This window comes from Garra rufa, chromosome 19 (assembly GCF_049309525.1).
Source record: "Garra rufa chromosome 19, GarRuf1.0, whole genome shotgun sequence".
In the NCBI taxonomy this organism is placed as follows: Eukaryota; Metazoa; Chordata; class Actinopteri; order Cypriniformes; family Cyprinidae; genus Garra; species Garra rufa.
The window spans coordinates 38,781,175-38,803,889 of record NC_133379.1 but is presented as its reverse complement, the minus strand read 5'-3'; the positions used below and the strand labels follow the sequence as shown (position 1 = coordinate 38,803,889).

General features: G+C 31.6%; 1 protein-coding gene across 1 annotated transcript in view; it reads right to left on the bottom strand.

Annotated features, from left to right (window-relative positions):
- dym (dymeclin) overlaps positions 1-22,715 on the bottom strand; it is an 85,008-nt gene that overhangs the window by 29,811 nt on the left and 32,482 nt on the right. The window contains exons 9-13 of the mRNA XM_073824059.1: positions 16,464-16,649; positions 16,192-16,370; positions 14,078-14,203; positions 9,066-9,179; positions 8,682-8,776 (exon numbers count right to left, since the gene is read on the bottom strand). Of these exons, the coding sequence (XP_073680160.1) occupies positions 8,682-8,776; positions 9,066-9,179; positions 14,078-14,203; positions 16,192-16,370; positions 16,464-16,649 (700 nt within the window). The remainder of the gene's footprint in view (positions 1-8,681; positions 8,777-9,065; positions 9,180-14,077; positions 14,204-16,191; positions 16,371-16,463; positions 16,650-22,715) is intronic.

Below are 22,715 nucleotides of genomic sequence, written 5' to 3'. Positions count from 1 at the left end.
GTTTATATTAACAATTATTATTTGTATAAATATTAAGAGTTCAAAAATAGAGTGTTTAAAATATAACTAAAAATAATTAATAGAATTAACTAAAACTAAAGCGATAAAAACATTTTTGATACTTGAAATAACTTTAACAGAACTAAAATGAAAATTAACGAAAACTATATTTAAAATGGAAAATATAAAAATAAAAACATTACATATATCTATGGTTGTTGTTTCTTATTGTTGAAAAACACTTTGGATGCTTAACTCCTTTAGGTCTCCAAACCTATAAAAGTCAGAGAATGACAACATTTTGGCATCTTAAGGAAACTCTAAAGTTTAGGAAGTGTGTATGTTTGTGTTTCTCATCTTATCCTGTGGCTTTGCTCTTTTATGGGCAACGGCCATTCCAGCATCAACATCCCATGACACACAATGAACAAGAAATACATACACACTCCCTCTGATCTGTGTGGTCCGCGTCCAACTCATCTAATGCAGAACTAGCCTCATAACTCTAAATACTTCCTGTCCGCACAGGAAGCAGAATCCTCCAGGCAGCCTGGAGCTATTAAAGTCTTTCAATACCAAACTTTTACAGACACAGAGGCTTCAAAGAGAAACACACAGCGTTCTTACTCATTTCTGAAGCAGCTGGGTGCTATCGACACCCACCACAGGAAACGCATAAACATTAGACGGAAAAACAATATCCTTAAAACCGCTCTCGATGGAACGGACTGCGGTAATACCAGCGACCTGTTCGTTTCAGGACAAAACAGGCATTCATACTTCCAAAACGACCTTTTACTAAGCAAAGAGCAACTTCTACAATAATACTTGATGCTGACAGGACTGGTTCAAAATAAATGCATCTTAAAATCATGAATTTAATCAAATGGTAACTTGATATTAAAGTCGCCAAAAACAAAGCAAATAATTAATATCCAATAATAGACAAAAAAAAACAGAACTAAAAAGAAGAGACATTGAAAATAAAATAAAAAAATCATATTTTTTTTATTTTTGGACTGAATGATCTGAACAAAATAAACTATTAAATAGAACAGAAAAAAAATCTATAATACAATACAAAATATTTAATAATACGGTAACACTGTATAATAAGGTTTCTTAGTTAACATTAGTTAACCACATTAGTTAACATGAACTAATAATGAACTGCACTTATACAGCATTTATTAACCTTAGTTAATGTTAATTTCAACATTTACTAATCCATTGTTAAAATTTTGTTAACATTAGTTAACGCAGTGTGAACTAACATGAACAAACAATGTACAATTGTATTTCCGTTAACTAATGTTAATAAAGATTAGTAAATACAGTAACAAATGTTTTGCTTATGGTTAGTTCATGTTAGTTAATACATTAACTAATGTTTAACTAATGAACCTTATTGTAAAGTGTTACCAATAATACATACTGTAAAGCATCTTATCTTTTGAAAAATAATATGTTTGGTAAAGACAAAATTTAAAAATCTAGTTATTTAACACTTGAAGAATATTTTAACACTTGAAGAATATTTTAACACTTGAAGAATATAATGCATTAAAATTAATGATTTGGTGATGAATATAAGAACATAAAACAGATTATAATGTGTATTATAATGATTTGCGAGGTAATATTATTTAAAAATAAAATAAAAACTTTTCTGTTCACTGAAGCTGAAATTAAGCAAAATGTTAAATGAAAATTACAGATAACTAAATTATAGAAAATATTTATAAAAAATATTTATAACAATTATTTATAATAAACTTTAACTGAAATAAAATAAAAAATATAAAATATATATATTTTATTTCACCTTGAGGCACTAACTTAAATAAATTAAATAAAAACACCAAAAACTATTTGAAAAATGAAATAAAGCTGAAAATAAGTCAAACATTTAAAGCACTAAAATTACTAACTGGTAACAAATAAAAATCATAACTGAACTAAAAACTGAACTGAAATAAAATAAATGAAACTTAAATAGTCATAAAAAATATTAAAAATCACAAAAAAATCTAAATATTAACTGAATGAAAATTAGTAATTTAAAGCAATAAAATACTATTACTAACTGGTAAAAACAAAATTAAAACTGAACTAAAAACAACTAAACTAAAAAAAAGTACCTACATGATAATATTAAAAAATTATTAATTTAAAAAAAAATCTAAATTTTAACTGAATATAAGTTAGAAATTTAAAGCACTACAATTACTAACTGGTAATAGATAAAAATCAAAACTGAACTAAAATAAATTAAACCTAAATAGTAATATAAAAACTAACTAAAATAACAAAAAAAAAAAAAAAATAGACATTTAAAGCAATAAAATTACTAACTGGTAAAAAATAAAAACTTAAATAAAACATATTAAACCTAAATAGTAATACAGAAAATAATAAATAAATAAAAAAACCTAAATATTAACTGAATAAAAATCAGAAATGTAAAGCACTAAATTACTAACTGGTAATAAATCAAAATCAAAACTGAAATAAAACAAATTAAACCTAAATCTAAATATTAACTGAATGAAATTAGGCATTTAAGGCACTAAAATTACTAACTGGTAATAAATAAAAATCAAAGTGAAATAAAATAAATTAAAACTAAATAGTAATATAAAAAATAATTTGAAATAAAATAAAATTTAAAATATTAACTAAATGAAAATCAGAAATGTAAAGCACTAAATTAATAACTGGTAATTAATAAAAAACAAAACTGAAATAAAACAAATTAAACCTAAATAGTAAAATAAAAAATAATTAAAATAACAAAAAAAAAATCTTAATATTAACTAAATGAAAATTAAACATTTAAAGCACTAAACTTACTAACCGGTAATAAATAATAAAAAATAAAACAAATTAAACCTAAATAATCATATAAAAAATAATTTAAATAACAAATAAACAAATAAATATTAACTGAACGACAATTAGACATTTAAAGAACTAAAATTACTAACTGGTAAAAAAAAAACACACACAAAAAAAACATTGATATCTGAACAATAAACTACAGAAATAAAATAAATTAAATCTAAATAATAATATAAAACATTATTAAAATAAAACAAAATTTAAAATATTAACTAAATGAAAATCAGAAATGTAAAGCACTAAATTACTAACTGGTAATAAATAAAAATCAAAACTGAAATAAAACAAATTAAACCTAAATCTAAATATTAACTGAATGAAAATTAGACATTTAAGGCACTAAAATTACTAACTGGTGAGAAATAATAATCTAAACGGAACTAAAAGCAACTGAAATAAAATAAATGAAACCTAAATAGTAAAATAAAAAATAATTAAAATAACAAAAAAAACTAAATATTAACTGAATAAAAAATTGAAAAAAAGAAAAAAGCACTAAAATTACTAACTGTAATTTTGACAGTTAACTGTACAAAAACTGTAATTTTTAAATTAAAAAACTGAAATAAAATAAATTAAAACAAAATAGTAATATAAAAAAGTAATTAAAATAACAAAATTAGATTGAATTAGACATTTAAAGCACTAAAATTACTAACTGGTGAAAAAAAAAAAATCCAAATCAAAACTGAAATAAAACAAATTAACCTAAATAGTAATATAAAAAAAAATGTAAATAAAAAAACTGAACTAAAAAAACTTAAAATAAATTAAACCTAAATAGTAATAAGAAACAAATACTGATAATATTAAACTTTTCAATATATATATATAAAACAATACCAGTACATAAAAATACTAAAACAACAGTATGGATGAAGAGCTCCTTAATAATGAATTTTATAGGCACTGAATGTGTTACCAACTCACTAATAAAACACTGTTAAGCTTTCATTGTAGTTAATAAATTGCCTAATGCAAGTTTTAACAACAAACCCGACCACCGAACATGGGATTTCCACCATCATGAGCGTCTGGTTTGCTTTAAAAGCGTGTAAGGTCATAGGAAATAATGCCTGATGATTGACATTAGCACATGTAGCAGAACTGCAGCTCCACCCGAACATAAAATCTGAGAAAATAGCGTAATTATTCAATTTAGCCACCATAAACACTGACCTTTGCCTACCCGCACATAACCAAAAACTGTCGCCTGGCACGCACAGCCATGCTAACTTACGAGCTAACCGCTAACACCGCCGGAGCGCCACAACTCTACAAAACAGCTTTAAAAGGAAGTTCTGCACTGCCACTATAATGTACAATTAGTGCGCCTGGCCTCGCGTTCCCCCGTCATTAGCAGAGTTGCTACGGGCATTTATGTAAACAGTACGTGTTGCTACCGCGGGTGAGCATTATCTCCAGCCGCCAGCCACGACTGCGCCAACAGCACACGAGCGCCGCTGCCAATACTTCTGCCCTTCGCCAAGAACCAGAGGAAAGAAAACAGCATGCTGAAGGAGAAGGAACAAATAAAATTAAATGCTGACACTGCTGGAGAAAACATGGCTGACATTTCAGAAGAACGTGCCATAATGCCGTTTTAGTGCTTCGTTTTTCTTTTGGCAGGATCGCGCGCTTCCTAACGAGGTGAAATGAAGAGGGAGAGTTCAGTGTGACTGAGTTCTTGACGGAGTGTTTTTATTTAGATACTCTTTCATAATGCTCGATTGTGCCGCCACTGAAATGATGATGTTTTTGCAGAGCTGTGGGTTTGTAATGTATGTGAATGGAAAAAAAAAAAAAAAAAGTACAGCAGATACAGGGATGGAAATTAGCACCCGCCACCAGCCAAATGCCACCAGCCAAATGCATATCTGCTGTACTGAAATAAAACATTTGATCTAAATAGTAATAAAAAAAAATCTAAATAAATAAATAATTAAAGCACTAAAATGACTAACTAGTAAAAAATCTAAACTGAACTAAAAACAACTAAACTAAAAAAAAAGTACCTAAATGATAATATGAATTGATAATGAACATGTGGAAAATGGGCATCCGATCACCCCTTTAAATGATTCACAAATGATTCTTCTGAGCGGTTCTTTGTAATTAATTCTCTGAGAAGTCCAGGACTGTTTAAATTACTAAAAGACTCGTTAATAGAAACATTAAGAATTTAAATCAAATTTAAATCAGATTTTAAATCAGAACAACAAACTCACTGAACAACTGAGTTTAGTTCACAAATGACTCTTTTGAATCATGAATGACTCTTTTGAGCAGTTCTTTTTAAAGTACTAAAAGAATCACTATAGGTCAATTCACAAATGACTCTTTTGAATAGGTCTTTTTTCAGGAACCGGCTAAAAGAACCAAACCAGCCTCAATCTCACATTACCATTCTGGTCTCAATTACCAAAAGAATAGTTAAATAATCTAATTAGAAAAACTAACTCACAAAACAACCTAGTTCAATTCACAAATGACTCTTTTGAGTGGTTCTTTTAATGAATTCATCAAAAGACTCAGAAAAGACTAAAACACTCTCAATATAGCATGTGTTAAAAGGTTTGAATCTGTATAAAAGTAGTAAAAGAATCATTAATTGAATCTGTAACATACAATGCAGACTATTCTGATTCAAGAAATGACTCTTTTGAACAGGTCTTTTAATGAAATGTCTCAAAGAATCAAACCAGCGTCAAAATTACCAAAAGAATCGCTAAAAGAATCCAACTAAAAACAAACTCACAGAACAACAGTGTTCAATTCACAAATGACTCTTTTGAACAGATCTTGAATTGGTCAAAGACTCAGAAAAGAATCACTCTCAATTTCACATGTTAGGAAATTAACTAATGAACTTTTTTTTTTAAATCTTTCATTGAAACATTAAGAAACTAAATTCTAAATTAGACCAGCAAACTCACAGAACATCCTATTCTGATTCACAAATGACTCTTTTGAGCAGTTCTTCCTAAAGTAAATACTAAAAGAATTGTTAATGCAATTAAGTTAGAAACCAGAATCGAAATCTGAACAACAAACAAACAATACAACCTACTATGATTCACAAATTACCCTTTGAGCAGTTCTTGAATTGGTCAAACCAAATTAGTCTCGATTTCACATGTTATGATTCTGAATCAGTTTAAAGTACAAAAAGAATCAATAACGGAATTAAGAAACCAAAATCTGAAATAAATCAAAACAAGAAAAATCTAATCCAATTCACAAATGACTCTTATTCAGTTGATTAAAAAAAAAAGGCTCAAAGACTCAGAAAAGAACCAAATCAGTCTCAATTTTACATGTAAGTGGTCTGAATCAGTCTAAAAAACTTTTAAAAACATCATTGATGGAAACATTAAGAAACCAAATCCGAAATCAGAACAACAAACTCACAGAGCATCCTAATCTGATTCACAAATGACTCTTTAGAGCAGTTCTTTTTAAATCTCACGTTTTAATCACACTTGGTTTGAATCGTTCTTTAGTACTAAAGGAATCGTTAATGTAATCATTAAGAAACCACTACTGAAACCAGAAGAACAAATAAACGGTACAACCTATATTAAATCACAAACGACTCTTTTGAGTCATTCTTTTAAATCATTTGGTCTAAAGAAGTAAATCAGTCTCAGTCCAACATGTCAGTGGCTTGAATTGTTCTGAATAACTAAAAAAAATTAATTGATGGAAACAAAAAGAAACCAGAACAACAAACGCGCACAACAACCTAGTTTACAAATGACTCATATGACCAGTTCTTTTTAATGACCACATCAGAAATGTAAACATTAATGAACGATCTGCTACTGCTCGCATGCTAAACCTCCTCTGAGCTGCGTTTGCTCTGTTCCAGATGAAGTCATGGCAAAATCTGGGCAACAGAAACCAAAACATAAACAAAGTAACATGCATTTCACAATGACAAAACAATAAAAACGGCCATGTATCAAAACACATGACTGTATTTAACCAAACCCCACTGATTCTGCCAGAGGACGTGCTTTTTACGCTGTTTACAATGTGGCACAATGTTTTTATGCTATATAAAAGGATGTGCGGTATTATTCAGGAAACAAAAGCCTTGCGAATTTCCAACCAATCCGACCGTTGATTGTGAGCAGCCTTGAAAACAACCCGCGCGGCTCAATTTCCGTGCATCTGAGGTGAGCGGGGTGTTGTGCCACCAAAGTCAACAAACATTTCATTCACTTTAATTCAGTACGTGTATCACAAACATCATGCACTGAAACGCGATCTGTTTGTGTTCAACGGTGGATAAATGGAAGTGTTAGAAAGCGCTTGTTTGTTCTCTAACAGTTGCTCACCCTCCTGATCTCAAAAAAGATCCGGTTTCTGGACCGATGCAAATAAGCCCATCTGTGATGCTGGACCGCGGCCTGACGCCACAATTACTCGACATGGACACAAACAGACTCACCTGATAACTGCGGTAGCATCTAACATTCACACACACTCATAAACTACCTTTTAACTGACCTTAAAATGTAGCTTTTAATAATAAGTTATTATTATAAAGTGAAAGATGTTTTTAAAATTTTAAAATTTATATTAAAATTATATATTATATATAAGCACTACGAGAATCATTACGGAATTAAGAAATTAGAATTAAATTATTACAATTTAAAAATGTATACATTTTTCAAATTAAATTTAAGTATTAAAATAGAAATTTAAGCTTCTACTTTTATAGAATTTAATAATAATTATGTGAATCATTAAGAAATTAAAATGCATTATATTAAATTATTACATTTTATTATAAAATTAAAATTAAAACTAAAAGAATTAATTTTTATTATTAAAATTATATATAATAAGTATACAAGAATCATTACAGGAATTATTAAGAAATTAAAATTTAATTATTAAATACAATTATAACAAGTAAAAAATTAATTATTGCATTTATTATAAAGTTACATTTATTAAGACTAAGAATGATTAAATCAGAACAACATATAGATCTATACACACAGTGTGCATAAAAATAAATATTGTTAAATATTATTATTTAACAAATTAGAACACTATATATTCGAGATTACTTACTGTATCATATATTACATATCAAATTAAATATTTAAAAATGTAATATTATACATTATTATTATTATATATATAAATAAAAAATATTACACATTATAATGTTATTTTAATACAATTGTAATATTTATATATAAAATTATAAATATAAATAATGTATATAGAAAATATTTATAAAATGTATATAAACAACTACATTTTAATATATATATATATATATATATATATATATATATATAAAAACTCAATATTCTAATTTATAATATTATATATATACTCTTAAATTGGACTGTTTTATATGTAAAATAAACAAATGCAAAAAAATAAAAATGTTTATATGTAAAATAAATACATATATTTATATTTAAAAAATAAATATCACACATTATAATATTATTTTGATATAATTTTAATAATTTACATAAATATAAATATAAACAACAAATTCTATTAAATTTATATAAAAAATTATATAAAAAGGATTATATATTAGGGTCGTTAAGATTCTCTTATGCTCATCAAGGCTGCATTTATTAAAAAAAAAAAAAGATGATTTGAACAGTAATTATAATGATCAATTTAATGCATCCTTGATAAGTAAAAAATATAAATTTCTTTACAAAAAAAAAAAATCTTAATAAATATTATTGAATAAAATATTTACTAATCAACTAGCCAGTAGTCGGTTGACTAACCTTATAATTCGTTGTGCGGCGTACTGGTGTAGGTTTCGAAACTGGGCCGACATGTTGGCTAGGGCAGCCAGGCAGTTCGTGTGGAGGTATTTATCCTAAAGCAGGGGAAATCAATAAAACCATGCATAAATAATGTGTTCTGTTTTTTCTCGCAGGGCAGAACAGAATGAAATGACTCTATTATACTTTGAATATAAAAACCCACTCTGTTCGTTGGACTCCCTGGACTGAATGTGTTTACAGATCTAATATAAAACTTCAGCAATCTTGTAAAACTCATGAGCTGGTTACATAATAAGTTTGTACGCGCCCACGGCCAAAGATCTGGATATTTATGGAGCTTCGCATTTAAATGACTGCTTTTGTCATTGGTTTTGCTCTTACCCTGGTCCGTGTCATGTTGAACTGGATGGTACGAATCACAACCAGGATCAACAGGCTGCCCAGAGAGATCTCCGTTAGAACACGCTCAGTATACCACGAGATGTTCTTCAACACCTGAGAGAGAGAATTAAGTAAGTAAGTAAGTAAGTAATCTTTATTTATATAGCACCTTTCACAGACAAGGGCCACAAAGTGCTTCACAACACAGTTTAAATCAGAAATAACATACAATATAAAAAGGGTCAAAACAACACCGAAATCATAACAGCCCAAAAAGTAGCTAATTAAAAGCTTGAATAAATAAATAAGTCTTAGGATTACTTTTAAAAGTATCCACAGAGTCAATAAAGAAATAAAGAATTATACAATAAAGAAAATAACAATAAATAATAACAAATGCATTTGGTTCTCTGTTTAAAGGAGATGTTCAATTCCAGAACAAAAATGTACAGATAATTTACTCATCCAAAATGTTTATGTTTTTGTTTTTTGAGGAAAACATTTGAGGATTTCTCTCCATATAGTGGACTTCTATGGTGCCCCCAGTTTGTACTTTTGCAGCGATGCAGGATGATTTTAAAATTGGAGCAGAAAATGAGAAAATTAGATTTTCGGATTCCCTAACTGTATTGAACCAGAAAACACAGAGTTGACGTAGAGCTAGACTAGATAAGCATTTGAGGTTAAAAAGTATAGAAATCGAAGTTCAAACTCAAGGGCACCATAGAAGTCCATTACATGGAGAGAAATCATAAAATGTTTCTTTACAAGTGAAGAAAGAAAGACACGAACATTTTGGATGACAAAGGAGCGAGTTAAAAATCAGTCAATTTTTGTTATGGAAGTAAATTTCTCCTAAAGGATGATGTAGGGTAGTCATCCAAGATGTAAATGTAGCATTTCATCACTTGCTCGCCATTGGATGCTCTGCAGTGAATGGGTGCCGTCAGAATGAGAGTCAAACAGGTGAAAACAAGTAAAAACATCACAATAATCCACACCACTTCAGTCTATCAGTTAACACCTTGTGAAGCCAAAAGCTGTGGAACAAATTAAGACGTTTTTAATTTTTAATCCATTGCTTCCAGCTAAAATCCATAATATTGTGATCTCCAGTGAAAAAGTGTCTGCCAAAACTGACCAAAACAGCTCCAAGCAAATATGTGACCCTGGACCACAAAACCAGTCATAAGGTTAAATTTGACAAAACTGAGATTTATACATCATATGAAAGCTCAATAAATAAGCTTTCTATTGATGTATGGTTTGTTAGGATCGGACAATATTTGGCCGAGATACATCTATTTGAAATCAGAAATCTGAGGATGCAAAAAAATCAAAAAGACTGAGAAAATCACCTTTAAAGTTGTCCAAATTAGGTTCTTAACAATGCATATTACAAATCAAAAATTACATTTTGATATGTTTACAGTTGGAATTTTACAAAAAATCTTCATGGAACATGATCTTTACTTAATTTCTTAATGATTTTTGGCATAAAAGAAAAATCAAAAATTTTGACCCATGCAATGTATTTTTGGCTATTGCTACAAATATACCCCAGCGACTTAAGACTGGTTTTGTGGTCCAGGGTCACATATGTGGATGGATTTTAATTCAGGAGATGGACTTTTTCACTGGATGTATTGTTATTATTAGGGATGTATTGATATTATCAATATTGTGGTATCGCATTTATTGTGGTCACATGACAATATAAAACTAGAGGTCTTCTGGGCAAAATGTGTAGTTTTTAAAATATATTAAAACTTCCTATTGTTTAATAAAATGTTTTTAAAGTTGTGTTTTGGGCCTTTATGCTTCGCCACAGTATCTGTCAAATGAACTAAAACCAAAAGCACAATATGGTCTAATCCCTTCATCAAGTCGCTGTGTGTTTCAAAGAGAAGTGTCCACTTTGTTCAGGCGATCACCTCATGATCCGGTGTTTTCCGCACCTCAGAACAGCTCAGTTCTCAGTAAATGAATGCAGTGAACTTGTTTATTGGATGTACCGTGAGTTTAGTGCGCATTTGGGAATACAACGGCCATCAGTTATGCTTTATTTTTGCAGCAGATGATTACAGCATTTGACTAGATTTGTAGTGAGACGTGTTTTTGTAAACCTGTTTTCCCTAAAGCTGGATTTTTCATTCAAAATAAAAGCTCTACTGCTGTTTCCATCAAAAATTAAGCTTTAAAGCGCAATATGAATTGCTGACAGCTACTGGTTTAAATCTCTTTCAAGTGTAGGAAAGAAGTATTATAATATCCCTGCTGTAGTGTAAAGCAAAAATAACATACCTATGAAATATTCATTTTCATTTATTTTACACTGCAATTGTTTTACAAAATATGGCTATTATTGTCATAGGAATAACAATAACATAAAATTGTTGTTGTTATTATTATTATTATTGGCTTAGCTTCCTAAAACACCAGAGTGAATGTAATTAAGACTGAGACTGTATAATGAGTATAGCAAAAATAAAAAGAGAGTTGAGTTCCTTTTAAAGTTCAGGTACAAGTCAATTCACTGACTTTTTTCTGACTTAAGTTTTCTTAAGAACATGGGTTGGAGCTTGGGGAAAAAAATGTTAATTTTGAACATCTAATGCACTTTGAGAGTTCAAAATTAAAAAAAATGTCTGCGTTTGTCTTTTGTCTATTTTTTTAAGGCAAGGCAAGGCAAGGCAAGTTTATTTATATAGCACATTTCATACACAATGGTAATTCAAAGTGCTGTACATAAAAAGGAATTAAAATCACAATAGCATAAAATTTTAAAATAATAATCACAACAATAAAAACAAAATTAAGAACATTTAAGATGATTTAAAAAAGAAAAGAAAATGATTTCAAATTAATTAATACAGTAAAATGATTATGCATAAAATAATGCAAACTGTTCGGACGTAGCACAGTGCTCATTCAATAAATGCACAACTGAACAGGTGAGTTTTGAGTCTGCATTTAAATGTGGCTAATGTATTAGCACATCTGATCTCTTCTGGAAGCTGATTCCAACTGCGGGCGGCATAATAGCTAAAAGCGGATTCCCCTTGTTTTGTGTGAACCCTTGATATTACTAACTGACTCGATCCTAGAGATCTGAGTTGTCTGTTAGGTTTATATTCAGTGAGCATATCTGCAATGTATGTAGGTCCTAGGCCATTGAGTGCTTTATAAACAAGTAAAAGTACTTTAAAATCTATCCTAAACATAACTGGAAGCCAGTGTAAGGACCTAAGGACTGGTGTAATATGCTCTGATTTTTTGGTTCTAGTCAGAATCCTGGCAGCAGCGTTCTGTATGAGCTGCAGCTGTCTAATGGTCTTCTTGGGAAGGCCGGTGAGGAGACCATTACAATAGTCCACCCTGCTGGTGATAAAGGCATGAACAAGTTTCTCCAAATCTTGACGGGAAACAAAACATCTAATTCTTGCAATGTTTTTAAGATGATAGTATGCTGATTTAGTTACTGCTTTGACATGACTACTGAAACTGAGGTCTGACTCCAGAATCACACCCAGATTCTTGACTTGATTTTTTGTTTTTTGACCCCTAGTGTCAAGGTACGCATTTACCTTATGAACTTCATCTTTGTTTCCAAATGCAATGACTTCCGTTTTCTCCTTGTTTAACTGTAAAAAGTTTTGGCACATCCAACTGTTAATTTCATCAATGCATTGGCAGAGAGAGTCAATGGGGCTGTAGTCATTTGGCGATAAGGCTAGGTAAATCTGGGTATCATCTGCATAGCTGTGATATGCAATTTTGTTCTTTCTCATTATTTGACTTAGTGGGAGCATATACAGGCTGAACAACAGCGGCGCCAGAATTGAGATGTATTGTGATGTCGATTGTAGTCCTCATATCATGATATTATCGCACCGTGAAATTTGGATACCATTACATGCCTAGCTATTATCGATTATGTGCTCATATTTTAGCCGGAAGCATTGATTTGAGGGTAAAAAAAACATTCATCTTTACACTTCATAAGATGTTAACTGATAGACTGGGGTGGTGTTTGTTTCTTGTGGATTATTGTGATGTTTTCATCAGCTGTTTGGATTTTGACGGCACCCATTCACTGCAGAAGATGCATTGGTGAGCGAGTGATGCTAAATTTCTCCAAATCCGATATAGAAACAAACTCATCTACATCTTGGATGTCCTTAGGGCGAGTAAATTTCAGCAAATTTTCATTTTTACATGAACTATTACTTAAACAATCGTCAGATGACACATGCAAATGATCTGGCCTGAGCATTTGTGTGGAAGAAGAAAACATCACAATTTGTAGATGATATTTTTAGCACAGTCATTGAATTAATTTGCGTCATACTTTAAGAATGGCAGCAGAGATGGACTGAGTACAAAAGGTCCGACTTGGCAAATTCAGATCTTAAACTAAAGGTCTTGCTCTTATTTTACATGTAAATAACTCTGTGTCTTTGAACTAACAAAACCACAAATTAAGCTAATATTAAAAAAATGTAAATAGTATTAGAAGCAAATGCCAAATTTGGTCTTTGTTGTTGCTTTGTCGGAGCACGATGCGCACTACCGTAATTGTCTGCAAACCACAACCTTTAAACAAACGCTATGTATATTCTAAACTAACGTCGGTTGCATGCGAGTTTGGAGGAAAAACATGAGAACAACTGATGCATAGAAACACAAATCCACAAATAAATGTGCAAACACATGCGCATGCATAACGCTGTTATTTTCATACAGATCTATAAACATAAGCTCAGTGGAAAACCAACCACAAATACAATCTGTCCTGCATCAGTTACACAAATATACAGAGAGAGCACACACACACAGATACACGTGTCATGTTGGTCTCAGTCCCCGCCTGGAATCACAGATCTGGAATCATTTCCAGACTCAAATCTCTATCAGAACATCGAAACAACTACAGGCTCTCAAATTAAGCTTTCATGCCAGATTCAATGGTTTAACCTGATTTCTCAGTGGGTTTATGTGTGTGACCTTACCACTTCATGAATGGAGCGGTTGAAGGTGTCGTCTTCTGTGAGGATGAGGAGGATAATGAGGGCCATGTACACATGATGGGAGTTTCTTTCCTCGACATGATACAAGATCTCAAGAATTGGCAACACCTACACAGACAGAAAGACAGAATCCTTTACTATTGTGTAAAAAAAACCCTGTTGTTTTAATTCATTTATTTAATTCTATTTGCTGGCTGCTGCCAATAAAACAGGGTGATCAATTGCTGATAAGAAGCTGATAGATATGAAGTCACACTATTAAATTTAAATACGCATTTAAAACTACATGCATTTACATTTATTTATTTTACTTAATATTTACTAAATTATATATCATTTGAAAATCAATCATAAGAAAAATTTAACTTGAGAAAAAATGTGTAAAATAAACAACTGTAAATAAATTCAATAAAATCTATGAAATGCAAACAATTAAATGAATACCATTTAAATGAATTAAACTAAATCTGTAAAATAAAAAAAATAAATAAAAACATTTAAATAATTTACATCAAATCCGTAAAATAGAAAAATAAAATAAAAAACGTTTAAATAATATACATAAAATCTATAAAATAAAAAATAACACTTAAATAAGTTCAATAAAACCCTTAAAATAAACAGATCTTTAAAATAAAAAAATGAAACAACATTAAAATGATTTAAATAAAATCTGTAAAATAAACAGATCTGTAAAATAAAAAACTATTAGAAAACAATAAAAACAACTTGATACAAAACTCTAAAATAAAAAGATCTAAATGTTTAAAAAACATTCACATAATTTAAATAAAATCTGTAAAATGAAACATTAAAATAAATAACATTTAAATAATTTAAATAAACCGTAAAATAAACAGATCTGTTTAAATGATTTCAACAGATCTGTAAAATAAAAAATAAAATAAGTAACATTTGAATTATTTAAATCGGTAAAATAAACAGATCTGTCAAATAAAAAAATGAAATCAATAACATTTAAATAAATTAAAATCTGCAAAATCAATAATATTTAATTAAATTTAAAATAAAATCTGTAAAAAACAGATCTGTAAAATAAAAAAATTAAATAAACAAAATTTTAATATTAAAATAAAATCCGAAAAATACACAGATTTTCAAAATTAAAGACTTGATACGAAACAATCTGCAAAATAACCTAATTTAAAAACTGACAAATATGTAAAGTTAATAAATGCAATTAGATTTTTTTTTTATTCAAAATTCAGTAAAATAAACAGATTTATACTGTAGATGACAATGTCTTCATTCTATTGTTAAAATATGAATAAAACAGAAATAAACACTGCAATCAGTAATCAGTCACATCGATCAATCAATCAATTATATTTTTTTAATGACAAATATGACAGCGGCAACCTGCGCAGCATAGTTTGAAATCAAGATTTTAGTACAGTGTTTGTATTACAGAAAAGCAAACACTATTAAACTTTTTCCATTTACTTTTTTGGCTTCTAATAATGTATAATCTTCTGACACATGGGCCAAACCATTCCATTGCACATAGACATTTTGTAAATTTTTGATATGTATCTATACATTTGTAAATTATTATTTGTTAATTCCTGCTTTAGTAATCAGCTACCTGTATATTATGTTCGTATCAATCTGCAATACCTGATTATAGTTACCAACAACCTGCATACTATGCTCCTCTATTTGTACATTCTACTTGTTAATAGCGCCTGTAAATTACGTCCACAATACTTTCATCTGTAAATAATTTCCATAGTTTCTCCCTGTACATATCTCCCATTAGTGCACTTATAACTTATAAATTATACCTATATCCTGCACTTGCTGCTTATTGCACTCCTGGTTAGACCTAAACTGCATTCCGTTGCCTTGTACTTGTACATGTGTAATGACAATAAAGTTGAATCTAATCTAATCTAATCTAAACAGAAAAAAAAAACAACGTATCGGCCCCTAAAAAAAAAACACATCCCTGTCCAACAAATCCCGCCCATAGTGAATGATTGACAGTAGTCAGGAGTTTGCAATTGCATTAAAATGAATGTGCATACTGTATGTTCTGCAAGCACTATGAAATGCATATGCATTTAAAATCTCACCAGGTTCTCCATGTCGGTGCGGGACAATATGTACGTCCTCATGTTGGTGTTCTGGTGCAGTAGCGTGTAGAGCAGTAATGTCACCTGGTCAGATTTCTGCTGCTCACACAGCGCTGTGTACAGACTGTTAAAGTTGATCTGAAATGTGTGAGGCTGAGGAGACGGCATGGACGAGGAATCTGAAACACACACAGATGCACTGTCAGTGGAATTAATTCAGTTCAAATAACTAAAATCTCAAACAAACAGTTATGGAAGCCACTCTGGTTCACCTTGAGTGTTTTTGAAGCCGGTAACAGCCTGGCGGTAGGGGTTCGGACAGTCCGGTCCGTCTGTCAGATTGGCCAGAACCAGCAGTAATAGCAGACTCTGATTGGACAGAGGGAGAGGGTTCTGATCTTGCTCCGCCCCCGGTCGGCTGCCGGCTCCACCTAATGTAATCACGCTCCACAATCCACCTGAAAAACACAGAAACCGGTTACATTTGTTGGACAATTATAAAGATGGGGTGAAATTAATTAATGGTGACAAAGGAAAAGGTCATGTCAAGCATCACAGACATTTATGACTCATTATCAGTGAAATCTAGAGACTTGATGTTAATCACTCTTCTGAGTAATCAGACTTATGATTCTAGACTTACACTTAAGCAACTTATTCAGTAGTTTATTATAGTATTCATTATAATTATAGAATTTATTAATATTTAGAATTTGCTTTTTATGTAAATTAGTTTTCACTGATATTTTTGTACTTTTGCAATGTGCTTGTCTTTTTATTATTTATATTTTTATACTATTTAAAAAGATGATAGATAGATAGATAGATAGATAGATAGAGAGATAGATAGAGAGATAGATAGAGAGATAGAGAGAGAGATAGAGAGAGAGATAGAGAGATAGATAGATAGAGAGATAGAGAGAGAGATAAAGAAATGATATAATTGAAATAAAATCTGTAAAACAAACAGATCTGTAAAGTTAATACAATTTAAAAACAAAAAAATCATATTTTTTTCCAGTAAAATAAATGTAGATTTACACTTTAGTTGGCAGTTTTCAATTGAATGTTTTTGTACTTTTATTATGTGCTTTTATCTATTATTTATATTATTAGCCATTTAAATATTTAATATTAAAATCTGTACATTATCCATAAATAAGACAATATTAATTTAGTAATATTAATAAATATTTAAATAATTTTCTATTTAGCTTTATTTTTTTTACACGTTTAATATATGTGTGCATGGGCGACATTAGGGGGGGGCAAGGGGGGGCAGTTGCCCCCCCTGTGGTTAGTCATGGAATCCTCGACAGCCCCGCTGCAACTGCTTTAGCCAAGCTTAGGCTCGGTTGTACTTGGGAACTAGACGGTGCTATATAACCCTCAAACGAAAGCAAAGCAATTGAAGATCTGGCAAACTATCCAATGTGTTTTTGCAGCGTTGAGCAATGTAGCCAATCACAGACATATCTGTTGTTTCCGAACAATTAGAAACACTTGTCAGAATTCACTCACTGCTGAAAGCGCCTGATCGGTTTTTATTAAGTGCCGTTTTGTGCGCTCATGAATCATCTTATGAGTGTAGACGCGATGTAAATAAAATATTAATTGTGAGAGCTTTATTAATTATAACGGAATTTTGTGAGATCTCTATGAATTTTTAGTGATAATAAGGGGAGCGTGCTTTGCACTTTCCAGGCTATAATCCATTTAGAATTTGTATGAAACTTTCGTTTTTCGGCACATGTAAGCTGATGTGTTTTGGGAGTGACATTTGCATATTTACGCTGGGTTTATTCTCGAAATAACGGTGAAGCAATAGACGGGATAAAAATATATTTTCCCCTTCTCCCAAAACAACTTACTGTTTCAGCTATAAAATAGTTCAGTTTTGTATGTAATGGTAAAATGTTTATATTTAGTTTCGTTTTTTATTTAGCTAATTTAGAAAAACGCTTGGAGCATTTTTTATTCGTTAAAAATATATTTACCGAACAGCGCCCAGCGGAAGACTGAGTCTGTTTGATCAGTTTGCCTTCTCAAATCATCACGACTTGCCTAAAATGAAATCTATAGATATAAAACAGTTCAAGTATAAAACAATGGTAGTTTAAACGTTACAGATACATGTGAGCTATATGCGCATAGTTTGTGCAGAAAGTGGAAGCTAAAGCTTGCAGGACAACGAGGCACCAGCGCAATCACTTGCATTTTTTTCATTGGAAGCAATTTAAAATTATCCGTCATTTTTGCTCACAAAGTACGAGTAATACATTGAAAAAAACGTTACAGCATTTTTATAAAATAAAGAAAACAAAAATTATGTGCTTTCTGCCGTCTGGTTCTTGAAAAGGAGTGCTTAACAAAATGAAGCGAAATGCATGCCTCACAGACATAATAAATACATTTATAGAAAGCTTTAAATTATTACTTAACGAAATAAAACAAATCAAAAGCACAAACTCTTTCATGTAATCCGTAAAGATGAATTTCTCTCTGAAGGCGCGTCCAAAAAGGAGATTGCGACACTGACTCAGAATACACAAATTAATTAATAAATAATTCATTTATGTCCTTACTCTTTCCTCGACACATTCATTGTTATTTATTTTTGCCGGTGCTTGGGGTGAGTTTTAGCCTATTGTGTGCGCTTGAACGTGGATTCAGCTGTGCTAAAGCACACTAAACGGTGTCTGAGTCGGTCTCAAAAGTGAAAGCGAAAGTGAAGTTTCGTGTTGTTTCCACCAGCGCGGCATTTTTTTTCTTCACCATAATTGATGGATGTCTAAATTATGAAAATAAGGAGAAGCCTAAAACAGGCCCGATGCCGGCCCGGGTCTGAACTATGACGTGAAAATTGGCCCGAAGCCGTAGCCCTGGGGTGTAAAAAAAAGTCAGGGCCCATCGGCCCGGGCTGAAGTGCAGCGCTTTAATTGACTGCTTTGATGTGCTGCAATACCGTAGGGCACTGTTTTAATGCTTACATCTGATTTTTTTTCTTGCCCCCCCCTGACTCAAGAGTCAAATGTCGCCCATGTATGTGTGCATATATGTATATATATATATAAATATATGTATATGTATATATATATATAAATATATGTATATATGTGTGTGTGTGTGTATATATATATATATAAATAAAAGTACATATGCATTTATATATTTATATATATATATATATATATATATATATATATATATATATATATATATATATATATATATATATATATATTAGTGGTGGGCCGTTATCGGCGTTAATGTGCTGCGTTAACGTGAAACTCTTATCGCGCGATAAAAAAATATCGCCGTTAATCTATTCTCAAATTTGGGTTGGGAGCTGGGTCTAAACTACGCAAGCTATGATGACTTTCACCTTGATAGTTTAACGCGGATGTATACCGAATACTGTAGAATATGGTCGCGCGTTTAAGTCTCCTCCGCCAAAACACAGACGGGATCGCGTCGTCCTCCATTCATAAAAACCGAATCTACTATAGCGAAATGCCACGTAAATTCGTTGTTTTTTGGATTCATAAATCAAATGTTGGTCAGTCACTTAATTCAAATCGCGATATGGACTAGTGTATGTGAAAACTGAAATGCAAAAAGACCGTTTTAATATGAATCCGATATGTTCCGTTTGCCTAGCTGTATGTATGAATGATGGAGACGAGCTTTTACTACACGCATACTGAAACACACATGACGCTCCCGGTAATTTTTGGCATTTTCATCTCACATGAACAGATAAACTCAATCTCCCAAACTGCTGTGGTGTCACTTTTACCGTTTCATTTGAGAAAACTAGCATCATATCATACTGTATGACACAGAAACTTCACGGCAACCTGTCAAAATAAAAGTACGGTGTAACATGTAATGGGTTGGGTAGGTGTTGACGTTAAAAAAAAACACAATCTAATAGGGAGAAAAAATAATTTCAGTGTTAGTTAGTTAGTAAACACATACATCTAATTGAACATAATTTATTTTCATCAACAAATTATCATAGAACAGCTTTATGAGCTTTATGATCCATTCTCACTTTAAGACTTTAAGTCATTATTTGGGTAGCACACATATTCTGAATGCCTTCAGCAGAATTCAAATTAGCCATTTTAATCTAGATTAATCTAGATAATTCCAAGATTTAATCTAGATTAATCTAGATTAAAAAAATTAATCTATGCCCACCCCTAATATATATATATATATATAACTTAGAAATCATGGAGGGGGTCTAACAATTTATTTGTGAATTACTGTGTCAAATAAGTATTTGATCACTTGAGTCAAAAAATGTTAATATTTGGTACAGAAGCCCTTGTTAACAATTACAGAGGTCAAACGGTTCCTGTAGTTCTTCACCAGGTTAGCACACACTGCAGGAGGGATTTTGGCCCACTCCTTCATACAGATCTTCTCTAGATCTGTCAGGTTTCGGAGCTGTCGCTGAGCAACACACAGTTTCAGCTCCCTCCAAAGATTTTCTATTGGATTTAGGTCTGGAGACTGGCTAGGCCACTCCAGAACCTTGATATGCTTCTTACGGAGCCATTCCTTGGTTTTCCTGGCTGTGTGCTTTGGGTCATTGTCATGTTGGAAGACCCAGCCACGACCCATCTTTAATGCTCTGACTGAGGGAAGGAGGTTTTTGCCCAATATGTCACAACACATGGCCCCGTTCATCCTCTCCTTAATACAGTGCAATCGTCCTGTCCCCTGTGCAGAAAAAACACCCCCGTAGCATGATGCTTCCAGCCCCATGCTTTAAAGTAGGTATGGTATTACTGGGATGATACTCATCATTCTTCTTCCTCCAAACACGGCGAATGGAGTTAAGACCAAAAAGTTCTACTTTGGTCTCATCTGACCACAGGACTTTCTCCCATGACTCCTCTGGATCATCCAGATGGTCCCTGGCAAACTTCAGACGGGCCTGGACATGGGCTGACTTAAGCAGGGGAACCTTCCGTGCGATGCAAGATTTTAAACCATGACGTCTTAGTGTATTACTGATAGTAGCCTTGGAAACGATGGTCCCAGCTCTCTTCACGGCATTGACCAGCTCCTCCCGTGTAGTTCTGGGCTGATTCTTCACCATTCTTAGCATCATTGATACCCCACGAGGAGAGATCTTCTGTGGGGCCCCAGTCAGAGGGACATTGACAGTCATTATTAGCCTCTTCCATTTTCTGACAATTGCTCCAAGCTGCTTGGCAATTGCCCCGTAGCCCTTTCCAGCTTTGTGAAGGTCTACAATTTTGTCTCTTGTGTCTTTTGACAGCTCTTTGGTTTTGCCCATGTTGCTACTTCGACTTTGGCTGATTGTGGGGTGCACAGGTGTCTTTATGACAGCTAACGACCTCAAAAAGGTGTTACTAATTTAGAATCATGAGCAGAGTGTAGCTCGACTATTTAAAAGCAAAATAACAGGTCTTTGAGGGTCAGAAATCTGGCTGATAAGCAAGTGATCAAATACTTATTTGACACAGCAATTCACAAATAAATTGTTAAAAAAAATCATACAATGTGATTTCCAGATTTTTATTTTTAGATTCTGTCTCTCACAGTGAAATGCACCTATGCTGAAAATTGTAGACCCCTCCATGATTTCTAAGTAAGAGAACTTGCAAAATCACAGGGTGATCAAATACTTATTGACCTCACTGTATACACACACACAACACACACACACACACACACACACACACACACACACACACACACATTTATACTTAAATATTAAAAGAAAAAAAAATATATATATATAATAATACACAATAAATATTAAAATATATATTTAAATATTTAAATATATTTAAAATATATCATTTTCATGTAATATGTATATTTTATTTCAGCTTTATGTCAATTAACAAAAAGTCTTACTAAAATTAAACAGAAAATGGACATGAAAAACTGAATTACAACAATTTTTTGTGCAGAATCCTTCAAGCAGATGGGAAAAAATGTAAAAAAAAATATATATAGTATATGGTGCCTTTAAAACATGGCTTTTCCAATGCTGATGCACTTAAAAGATGTCGCTTCAGGCTATAAGCAGAATAACTGAAGCAGAAAATCATTCATGAAAAGTGTAGCGGACAACCGGACATGCTAATGGCTCAAAAAAGGACAGTTTCTTCTGCCTCAGGAGGTCCAGATGTATGTTAGAGAGTATAGCGCTCCTTACAACATCACAGTCAGCTTTTTCGTTTGGTTTAAATATGTAAATGACTATTTAACCACAAGCATGTCTAAAACCAAGCACACATTTTGATGTTTTAAGATTAAAAACAAACACTGCAGGGCCACATGTATAATTCATAATTCAGGATTAGAACAAAAAGTCAAAATGATGAGGAAAAAGTCACTTTCTCTTTAACTTTTTACTTCATAATTTTGGTTTATTATAGCGATTTGTCATAAAAAATTTGTTTATATATATGTGATATTAGCCAGTAAAGTTAATTGTTGCAAACCAGAGCGAGTCATTAAGACCAGGCTCA